Genomic DNA, 12,106 nt, shown 5'->3' with positions numbered 1-12,106 from the left:
CATTGACTATCTGCTATCATTTTATACTCAGGCAAATGACTTCAGGATGAACTACACACTAACAAACAGTGGTTTTGACTTTCAAGGATCTGTTTAAAATGTTTAAAATATACAGATTATGCCAGATGTGCTGTCACTAAAAGGGAGTTATGCTTGCTTTAGACGTACATCAGTAAGTCCCCTAGCCATTAATGTGAGCTCCCACTAATGGCCTAAGGGCAGCCATTTTGTGTCTTCTGCTTGGGAGCAAAAGTGAATGAAGTCCACAGGGAAATAATGAAGTGATGTTGCCTATTCAGAGAAAATATTATCCCGAGAACACAGTATGATAGATCTGATCTTACATACAAGTATATTGTGAAGAGAAGACATTTTAAAGCTATGGTGACTTTCTTTGCTCATATATTGAATAGCTGGATTGCTTCAGCAATCTTTCACTTTTCCCTCAAAACCCTCCTTCTTCTTTTGTGCCCAGTTTGGAGCCATCAAGTACAATTATTCCATTTCTAAGGCCTTCCAGGAGTACAGTGAAAGGTGCATTTGTCATTACAAAAATATCTTTGTCCATGAGAACGTTTCATTCCTACTGACGGCAGCTTACACCATGGCAAAGCTCACAGGAGGCTTGATTAAAAGACCTGACTTACATAAGTAGAAACGAATGACTTTCAGGTAATTATAGCAGGAGCATGGTGTTTAGAGCCAAACAATATCACAGATAGTGCCTTAATTAGCAGCAAAAGTGATTTAGCAGAGTAATATTCTAATACCAATTCAATTGCTACAAATTATTAATAACAATGGCAGAGAATAACCAAGATCCAGTAACAACAAGATGCAGGATCTGTCAGAGAAAAATATATTGCCCCTTTAATAATGAGAATGTAATTAGAGTAGAACAATAAAACATATATTAATATTGAACAAAGAACACAATACCATAGTATTATGCTACACAGGAGAAGGAAAAAAAAATCCTACTGCTAAAATCCTAAAAGGATCTAAAAATCAAACTCATAAAAGTGTAGAGGTTAAGATTAACTTCTATAGATTTACCTCCTGATGCAAAGCTCATAGGACGTTAGACAGTTTCGGCTTTAAGCTGCCCTATGAGGACAAGGATTGTCACCTCCAGACAGACCTTACACAGATCTAAGGAAGCAGAAAGACCCAGAGAAATGTGGGCTGCTGGTCTCCTGTTGGTCTGAAGTCTACCTCCATATTCAGAAATCACTCTCTTACTCCCCTCTTACCTACTGCAGAAGAAGACAGCTTTATTTCTGTTTGAATGGTAACTGTGATAAGTATATTGTCAACTAGTACAATTATTAACACAAATCTGGAAATATTAGGTGTGTTTTTCTCTGCAGTTTCTGAAGTCATGTAATTCCATGTGAATTAAAAGTTGCTTTTCACTTTGATTTTTTGTTTTGTTTGTTTGTTTGAAGTCTAACCCTAATATTTGATGACAGAATATAGAAAAGGGGAATTCTGAAGGATGAAAAACGAACACAAGGTAAATAATAAGAATCTATTTTCATTATTTGAAGGTTCAGAACTATAATCTAGTCTCATGGAAAATGTGTACTTAGCTTGTGATTTCGATTGCTGTTGGAGCTGATAGCACCAAAATAGGAAAACCATGGGATCTGGATATAATATGGTTCAAAAAATGTCTCATCTCTACCTCAGAAATTTTCATTCATCCAGTCCCTACACATGGCCCCAGTAGACTAATCCATCCATATTTTTCTCAAATTACAGATCAGCATATGTCTCAGAGTTGGCTTCCCATGCACACACAGCAAGCAATTTTAGTGATAATCCAAAGAGTTTCTCTTCCACATAGTCATAAGAAAAAAGAAATGCCCCACATCCCTATGAGTTTTTTGTTTATAAAGTAGGCATAAGAACCCCAAGCTGAAAAAAAGTGGTATTATCTGAAATAAATCTGCGAACTCAGCTCTGTGACAAAGCCATTTTCTGTCCCAGACAAATGCCAACAATAACAATAAATTAAAAACTGTTAAAAAAAAAAAAAAAAGATTCTGAATTTATAAATTCTTTGCTGCTAGGAGATTGGAGGATTGGAGATTTATATATATATAAATATATATATGTATATATATATATATATATATATATATATATATATATATATATATATATATATATACTTTTTTTAAAAAAAGCCCAGGTACAATGATTGTGATAGCAAATTTCCCCCAGGAATGCCAAGTAGGTATGAATGCAGTGAATTCCAAGAAGTTTTCAGTGTTAATTTCTGCTCAACAAGAAACACACACACATAAACAGCAATCAATAGTTGCTAAATGAAAAAGAAGTAGCAAATCAATAACTAGAGACATTTTATTTTCAAGCTTCTGCAAACAATGGAAGGGATGATCAGCCTGTGATTACGTGGAAGTAGCAGATATGGTTACAGCTCTTAAAAGTTAGTGAGCAAGGTCTTCACCCAATGTAAGTGTGTGCAGATCTGCTGGGTGGGAATATTAAGCCATATGGAAATTAGATCTGGGTTTCCATTTCTAAGTAAAGCAGATTTAACCATTTTGTGCATTTCCAAGGCTTGTTTTCCAGAAACAGGTTAAATCCCTATCATTTGTACTGTTTATCCATTTGCATCCCTTTTCTGCTAGTGGAAATTTACAGTTTACAGCTGGGTTTCTCTTCATTTCATGTAGGACGTCTGCCACTCTTGCCACACTAAAACCTAACCTTTCACATGCTAGTGCTTTTCTTGAGGCATGGGTTGTGATGTTAGAAAGAGAAAGGAATTGATTGTTAAACTTCAGGAGAATCCATTATTTGATTAGTGTAACAATACACCCGACCAAGATGACACAGCCTCAACTCTGTCACAGGGGATCTCAAAATCCAGCTTTGGGGTTTTACTTTCACATTCATTAATGAAGTATCCTCATCTAATAGTGACCTCTGCAAAACAATGTCTTTAATGTCAGCTTAATGGTGAGATTATTATATACATTAAATGTAGGAATTATATTCAGTTAAATTGGCCTTGAAAACAATGATGTGTCTAATTTAAGTCAACTGTGTCAGTGATACATTATTATGCCATCTTAAGGCTGTGCTTTTATTTTTATTTTCTACTTAAATTTTCTACTCCCGGCAAAAGGAAATGCTCAAAATATTTTCCATGTTTAATCACCTGTTAATTTCAACTTCTTGGCACTGATAATAAAGTGCAATTGAATTTTCTTTGAAGCTGTTGCATACACACACACAAACACACACAAGTTTATCTATATATATATATACAAAGAGAGAGAGAGAGAGCACCAGGATGTTATTTTACGAAGTTAATGAGCATTTCATACAAAGAGATTAAATGACTTGATATGAAACAGAAAGAAACCATGTAAAATTCACAATATAGAAAAAGAACTTATTTCCTTTCATGTGAAGTAACTAATCAAAGAGATTAAGAAGCAGTAATTATGTAAACTACTATAAAAATGGGTTAGGCCTTTCAGACTGTAGAAAAGACTTCTACTCTGGAGCCACACAGAAAATATAAAGTTCCAGTAATGACTTCCATGAATTCTAGCATGCTCCACTTAACTTCAGGAACTGTAAATAACATCTTTCTGACAGCTAAATCAATGCAACCTGAAATTTGAAAGTGTATTGACCCTCAAAGAAGCATCTGAGCTCTATCCTCTTTTTCACCATATGTCCATGCACTTGAGGGAATTCAAAAAAGACATTTTTTTTCTTGGAAAGGAAGTATAATAAGGAAGATGCTTCTATAACTTGAATCTAGCCCACATTATATAACGTTATATGATTGACATATCCAGCAGGTCAGTTTGACGTGATATGGCATACTTGGGAAACATCGCAGTGATATACGTCTGACTGAATAAAGACTGCCTGGGAGGTGGGCTTCTGTTTTTTACTGCAAAGCTGCAAAAACCCTTACAATCCTTAAATATGATAGGTGAGGCTTTCAAAAATGCTCAGCCTTGCCCTAATTCTTCCTTTCTCAAAACAAATGATAAGACTGCCATTGAAATCTGTGGAGATACCAATACTAACGCTGAGTCCTTCTCACTGCTGCTAATGTCACTTGTCACCTCTTTACTGATGTTATCATCACTGCTGCATTGTTGTTCCATTCTACATGTGCTTCATTACCATAGCAGTTGAAACCACAAACTGTTGTGAATATATCCCTCTTGGAATTGAGCAATGAAGGAAATAGCTATCTTAAATTCCATGTTGCATTGTAACATCCTCCTGCTTTGCAGCCAGCAAGTGGCAGAGCCAGAAGTTGCTCACAGGCTTCCTGAGCACCAGTCACAAGAGGATCCATCCTTTACATAGTCTTGTGCTGAAGTCAGAGATTCACATTTCTCACATACTGGTTTACTTTGTCTCCTTTTTACCCTTGAGTTAGCAGCAGTTTGTGGTTCTGATAAGAGATGGGAAAAGAAAATAATTCTTCATTTTCCTTCCTAAAATTAAAGACCAGCTCTGTGTAAGCCCTTCTAGAAATGAGCAGGAACAGAGCAGCTTGCTGTCTACAACTCACCTGGTTTCCAGCTTAAGGCAACATTTGGATACTAATATTTTCTAAATGTTGTGTCTGCAAAACTGGGTGATGGATTAGAAAAGTAACTTATTTTCCCTTTACCATATGTCAAGTTTTTCCTTTATCTTGCACATTTTCACATCCTTTTTTGGATACTAATATTTTTCCTGTTAATTCAGTATTAATTAAAGGCTCTGGTTTTGTATCTGTGCACGTATGGCAGTTCTCAGAGTACTGGCTGTTAGCTGGGATTTCACTGGCCCACCTCAGACCCAGACAACTGATCTGCTGCATATAAGGGGAAAGGCAAATGAAGTACCACAGGAAGATGAGAATGAAGGTCACACCTGAGACACCTTCTCTCCCATCTGCCAAAGCCCACATTAACCTTTGCCAGGACCTCACTACATTACCAGTCATCCTTTCTTGCTTGCGGCTTGGGATTCATTTACAGAAATAGAACTTTCAGGGTCACTGTTTCCCAAAGTCATGAGAACTTCCATGTTGTGCAAGGGAAACCTAATTATTTTCTTTCTCTGACTCATCAGTGGGTCTCTGAATGCCTCTGGTTGTTCAGAAGTGCCTTAACATTTCCAGGCTGGACTAGTTCATCTCCACAGTTTGCTGTTAGAAATAGCAAAGATGTCACTTGTCTTAAAATATATGGTCTGCTGTTTCATTCCTAAAGGTGCTGTTATGCTAACAATAAATCTGCAAGAGACTGCAGGCAGAGCGTGGGATGTGATGTATTCAATATTCATCATGCTGTGACCCAAAGGAGTATCAGGACACTTTACATCAGGAAATTTCTCTCTCTAATTTAGCAGTTTCAAAATGATGGGCCAAAATACAGCCCGGGAGGTTGCAGTTGCATCTTCAATTGAATTTCATCCAATAAGCCAAAAGATTGTAAAAATATAATTACTGCCTCATTTCCAAAATGAAAGTTCAGACTAACTGGTTTGCCTTTTAATACTTATCTTGTCTATAGCTAATTTTAAGTGCCTGACAGTTTTTACTGACACTTTCCTTTTTCATTAGCTTTAACACTGGAAATTCCAATTGCTTCCTTCTGAGATCACCAGTAGAGCAAAGGACAGTTGCAAAGGCCATATCTGTATTGAAGATTATATACTTTTGAAGCACAGAAGTCACCAAGAATCAGAGAAGACACAAAATTTGGATAAGCATTCCAGGAAGAAGAGCGAAATTGCAGAAATGTTTAAGAGATAGCTCTCCTCCTCTTCCTAGGGAAGAAGCCTAGAAGAAGTGACAAAAGGAAACAGGGAAGCTGAGATTGAAGCAATGAAATCGATGCCAGAGTGGGACTGTAGCTATGATGCTGTGAAGGGAGTTACCAACAGACTTATTTGTTCCCCCAGCATCATATATTTAGATCAGCCACCGGGAAAATCAAATAGCATTTGTTTCTCTTCTCCCTGAAGATCTCCAATCCATACTTATATAAGATCCTATGTTCCTAACTTGGGTAATGGAAAGGGATGGGTGAAAGGCTTTTGTAACATATATATGATCAAATTATTATTTGCATTGCAACATTGAACATAGCCCTGTAGACAAAGGAGGGAATGGAAGAACCAGAGAGACAGACAGATGAGTCACACACAGTTGCATGGGCAACCTGCAGCAGATCCAGGCATAGCTCCCATTTCTAAATAACAGCCTAATGTGCATCTGGGCTATGCTTAAAATGGCTTTCTCTCTTGCAGTGATACTGCTGGCAACAAGCCTTGCACAGTAGCTCCAGAGGACAGAATGTGAGCTAAGGGCAGCCATGGGAAGAAAGCTTGAGACACCTTTTTTTGTGAAGAAACATTTATTTTCTTTATTTTCTTTCCTGAGTGCTCAGGCCATTTTTCTGTTGATATCAGCTTCTCAATATTTCGTCTAAATCTTTAATCCAGAAAGTGAGTGCTCTTTCTTAGCATGTTAATATCAAGCAATGTTTAAATTTCAACTATATTGTAAGGAGGAGGCTGTCATGCATCCTTATAACAAATACACAGAATTTAAAGTAATGATCTCTGTGTTTATCTTCATCAGCCTTCTCGCCTCTGGTGCTCTGCTTAGATCAGATTATCTCATTTAAATAGCAATGGGTTATGAAAAAAAGTCTAATCTGTTCCCTCACTGTGTCACTGTGCATGCATACATTACTTTGTTTTATTTCATCCCTTAAGGCACTTGCAAGAAAACCCCCAAAGACCCTTTTAAGTCACATAAAACAAAACAAAACAAAACAAAAACAACAACAAAAAAAACCACGACTGCTGGAAAATAAGAGTTGTAGGGAGTAATGCTCTATACATGAGCTTTCCATAGATTTGGAATATAGAGAGTAATTTGATTTTTGAGTAATTGAACTGCCATTTTGGGGGGCAATAATATCTAGCTCTGCTATGCAGCAAATTTAATCCTTAGATTTAAAATTAATTTATAGGTCAATATCATTTTTATTCTACATGGCTGGTATAACTGAGATAGAGACAAGGAAGAAATGGCTGACCAACAACCTGAGTTATTTTTCAGGTCTCAGCTCACAAGATTGTTCTCCACAGCATAGTTTATAATTTTCCCACTCAGTTCTATCAACCACCATATTGATGCAAGTCATCCATATAGTAAATCAAAGAAGTTTTACCCGTAAGTGCAAGTTTGACTATTACCATCAAGCATATTTCAGAATGGTATATAGTAAAAATCAGCATACCTCCACTGAAATCAGGGAAGATAATTTATATTGAGGTATAAATTAACTTATCTAGGTGAAGTCAGTGGGCACCTTAATTGATGGCAGGATCAGGACAAAGGTACTGTTGTGGTCTACCCTTGGTGCTTAGGAATATGGAACATTTAAATTTTATCTATTAAGTCTTAAAAAAATGAAAAAATTAATATAAAAGTGAGCTCCTAGTATATTTTAACTCAGTTGGCCCAGGACACTTGTCTCATTAAAAGATGATCCTCTGACAAAAAAGATGAAGATGACAGAATTTTTTTAAAATGAAAGCTTAGTGAAAAGAAGTGAAGGAAAAGGTTATATATGGAAATATAAAACACGGGTGTAAGAATATCTTGTTCATCACTAAACTGTACTGGTCCTCCAGTGACTCAAATTTCAGGATCGCCATCAGGATCGCACACAAACTGCTAAAAGCAATTAAGAACTCATAAAGGCATCCTATAAAAGTCCTTTACTTAGGTGAATAAAGAAATGACGTATGAGAAGTATGCAAGCAGGGCTGATAAACACTATGGCGGTGCAGCGGGCACCCAACATGATTATAGTTGAAGATAATTAAAGGGAAGACTGGGTTCCTAAACTTGGTGTTATGTTTAGTTCAGCACATTTAGGCATAACCAAGTGACTGCTTATTTGAAATATATACAAGTATTTTAATATGAAGTCCTTAACATGTCGGCTGTTTGTTACTGAAACAGCCACTTAGTATTGATTTCACAGAATGTCAGCTCCCGAGATTTACATTTTCACCTGGAATCTATTAAACAAAATGCTATCAGTTTTAATTTGAATTGTATTTTAAAATACTACTGCAGTCTGCAATCTGCTTCTGTAGTTTCTTCATTTCAAACAGCTGCTGACTCACACTGTACATAATTAATTTAAGTATCATTTGAGGTTGCTTTAATACAATTTCTTCATAAGTACACAAGTAACATACCAGATATTTAGAGTTCAATACATTAATTACAGACAAAAGACAGTTGTCATGGTTTCTATCACAGACTGTGTGAAAGGTCAGTACATCCCCAAATTCATTATAACCTCAAAGAGTTCAGTTACCATTGGTCTCTGGTCTCAGATGAGTCTGTATTGAGTCACATGAGTTAATTCCATTTATATGATTTTATGAAGCAGGATTATCAAGTTATACCTTTTGAATTAAAAGAAAGGTTCAAAAAACAAATGAACTCAGAACACCAAACCCTTATGGTGAACAAAGCCCAGGCAGGCAGAAAAGAACATTTTACCTCACAATATTTCAGCTACCAGTTGATGGACTAATTAAGCACAAGGGATATTCAAGGAGGAGAATGGGAGAAAGCCCAACCACACTTTCTCCCCTGAATGCCATCTGACAACAGAGGGGATGCCCAGGGCTTGGAGCAGTGACAGCAGGGGTTGTGTAAGGGTCCATCACCATGCCAACTGGAGACAAGGGCAGAAGAAATATTTCCGTTTGCTTTGGGCATGAAGCAAGATTTCCTTTCACTTTTGGCATTTCTGCTTTGAAAGTCCTTAGGATTCTTACAGGTTCTGGATTTCATCAATGAATATTTACAATTGTCTTTAATTTAAATGTGATTTAAAGATACTTTACCAGTACAGAGGCATTCTGAGGGTATGATATTCCTTTAAGTGTGAGCACTAAACCATCCACACAATACTCACTAAGGTATTCTGGTTTTTAAACTTGCTGGCTTGGGAGTTTCTTACACTATGGCTAAGAAATGCATGCGCATGCATGTGCTTGCTGTTAGCAAAGTGAAAATTGTAATTTTTTCTCAATGCTACAGCTTAGAATATTTTTTAAAGCTATTTGCTGAAGTACAGTTTCTTATGATTTTGAAACATGCTTTCCTGGTTCAAAGACAGCAACTGGTGGTTTTTTAAATTAAAAGATGTTCTAATGAAAAGCTCCTTAGTCGCTTGTTCATGCAAATAAGTACTGTTAGTTTTGGTAATTGCTTCCTTTCTAGAAGAATTATGATACTGATACAGATTTATCAATCACAAACACTAATAGTGGAACATTTTACCTGTGCTGCAGCTCATGAATGGCAGCAGAATTATTAGTTTCCATAGCAACACCATCTCCACTTTCCAAGGTCAAAAATTCCTCCCATCCAATCAGCGGAAAGTAAAGTGTGTCTTCCTGTGACTACCTTGATATTCTGTAAAAACAGGAAGAGATATTGGGTAATTGAAGTAGAGATTCAGAACAAATGCCCCAATTTCCCTGTGTAAAATCCTGTTCTTCTGCACCACTGAAGATTCAGACACATATAACACAATAAATCAGGATCATCCCAACACAAAACTAATTCCAAAAAAGATACAAAGCTGGAAATGAGCTCCATGAAAAGCATATGTAATGTCTGAGGCCCATCCATCCTCTCCTTATGGCACAGAGAACATGAGCACAGGAAAAGTTTCTCCAAGTGAGAAAGCAAAATCTGTGCTTGGTGCATTCACCAAACACGGCTGGGTTAGGAGACAGGGTATTCGCAAGTACTCTTCTTGCCTGCTAAATGGTAGTCACACTTTATGAAGTTTCTTGCCTTACAGTAGTCTGCCTTCTAATCCAGGAGAGGATCCTTTGGTGAATGTAATTTAACATAAGCAGTTACTGGTGCAGAATGGGAGCTCTCATATTGGAGGAAAAAGTAATATAATATTTTAGATGTACTACACAAAACCAAACAACAACAACAAAAACACTTTTTTTTTTTTTTTTTTTTTTTTTTTGTCGTCAGGTTTATTCTTCAGATATAAAACATGAACCCACAAGGATTTACATAATAATTTGCTTTAATTTCCTTTGACATTTCAGTCAACATATGATGTATTAAACCAGGAAAAAAAAATATGTGTTTGGCCTTAACTCCCAAAGGGTAAACTTGTAATTTACTGTTGGGAATCAGTTCATAAAAGAGCTGAAAAGAGAAATTACTTAATAAAATGGGTTTACAAAATCATAAAATCATTCTAAACCCTTTAAGTGCTAAAAAATTTCCCCTGAGAAATTGCATTTATGAGCCATGTTTAGGGATCCATAGCCTCTTCTCATTTGTCTCATTTTTCATACCAGTGTGAAAAAAATCATACAGGGTTATCCTAGAATTTAGTACTGATGTGAATGAGAAAGATAGTTTTAGCAATCAGGCAATCCTGCTCCAAGCAATATTAAATGCACCTAAAATGTACTTAGCAAATATTTATCATCCTTCAGAGATTTACAATGATACAAGACTGTCCGTAACTTCCTTGGGAAACTGATAATGTTGTCAGTTTAAAAACTATTCCTAGGTTTTTTTATTTGTCTATTCTCAATAGACATGGATTTCTCTCTATAGCTTTTGCATGTTTGGAAAGTATTATTTTATCTTATATTAGAGGATTCCTACTTTGTTTATCCTAAATCATTATTTTACCTTGTCTCTTCTGGATTATTTCAGCATAGCAGGCACTTTTCTTTAAGCACACTGCCCAGAGCTGGGCACAGTCGCTCACCTGAGGAACCAGTGCCAAACAGCCATTTGCTGTTTTCACATCCCCAAATGAAGATTGCTCTTTAAAAAAAAAAAAAAAAAAAAAAAAAAAAAAAAAACAAAAACAAAAACTTGCATTCAGTTCAGGCTCCACTCTAACTTCTTCTTTAAACCTTCTGCCTATACTGAACGTGTGCATCGATTATTTCTACCTAAGTGTGAAACCTTGTACTTTTCCTTATTGAATTGGATCATATTTATTTCACACACTTTCTTCTGTTTGTCAATATTTGTCTCAAAGCTGGTGTACACATCACAGATATTTAAGACCAAAAAAAAATCTTATCTTTTTTTACTTGTCCTTCCTAAACAGAATGTACCCTTCCAGATCAATACTGCAGACATGGCAATTGTTATCTGGTTTTGTTTGTCAGTTAAGGGAGAGTTTTTCTTATTTACTAAGGTTTCATGTTAATTCCTCCCATGTCTTATATTAATTTTGTGACTTTGACTTTTCCTTATGTCCCTGCCTTCCTGTTTCCCAGTTTTATCCTTTTTCTAATGCTAGGTTCACAGGAGGGATCTGTTGTCTGCAGGAAGGTTCCTCAAATGACCGTGACCTGTGTGTCCAGCAGCACCTCTGGGAGAGGAGGCTCAAAGTGCCCATTTACTGACAGAGCACCTTGTTGGATGTGAATGGGCTCTCAGCATCAGCAGATAAGAAGCAGTATTTGTCAATGCTTTACCCTTGTTTTGCTGAAGTTATTGCAATGAATTTTGCACATTCCCATGAGCTGTGTTTCCTTGGCATTTCTATTTGCATTCATCTCCTGTGCTGCATGTTTTTCTTTTGTTGTTTTCCTGGATATGGGCAGTGAGCATTTCCCAGTGCTTCCCACTCTGCTCCCACCCAACTTCCTTTCCTCAGGTTTTCGCAAACACGTTCTGTTTCTGGTCATTAAGTATTTACCATGCAAGTTATTTTGCACACACCTGCTGAAATCCCTTTTAAAGGTGCAACTGTTGCCAAAGGCACTAATTATGGCTCAAAAGAAATAGAATTTAAACACTCCAATATTACTCATGTGCTTTCCAGGGGGGGATATTTTGAGTCACAGAAAATCACCAATACAACCCAATTAACTGATCACATGCCTCCTCTTCCAAGATACTCACCCTTTCCTACAAGGACAATTCCTTCCAAAAAAATAAATCTGTTTACTCGTCTCCTCTTTCAATTATATGTAAGTCTTTTGAAACCAAGAAGCAAAT

At 36.5% G+C, this 12,106-nt stretch overlaps 1 protein-coding gene across 3 annotated transcripts in view; it reads right to left on the bottom strand.

Moving 5' to 3' along the window:
- LOC116492857 (contactin-6-like) overlaps nt 1-12,106 on the bottom strand; it is a 142,107-nt gene that overhangs the window by 103,962 nt on the left and 26,039 nt on the right. For all 3 annotated transcript variants that reach the window (XM_032193797.1, XM_032193799.1, XM_032193798.1), the window contains one exon: nt 9,383-9,517. In XM_032193797.1, coding sequence (XP_032049688.1) covers nt 9,383-9,437 — 55 coding nt within the window. In that variant the 5' untranslated portion in view covers nt 9,438-9,517. The remainder of the gene's footprint in view (nt 1-9,382; nt 9,518-12,106) is intronic.

This window comes from Aythya fuligula, chromosome 10, assembly GCF_009819795.1.
Source record: "Aythya fuligula isolate bAytFul2 chromosome 10, bAytFul2.pri, whole genome shotgun sequence".
Taxonomy (NCBI): Eukaryota; Metazoa; Chordata; class Aves; order Anseriformes; family Anatidae; genus Aythya; species Aythya fuligula.
Note: the sequence above shows the minus strand (reverse complement) of the source record. Positions and strands in the feature narration are given on the sequence as shown.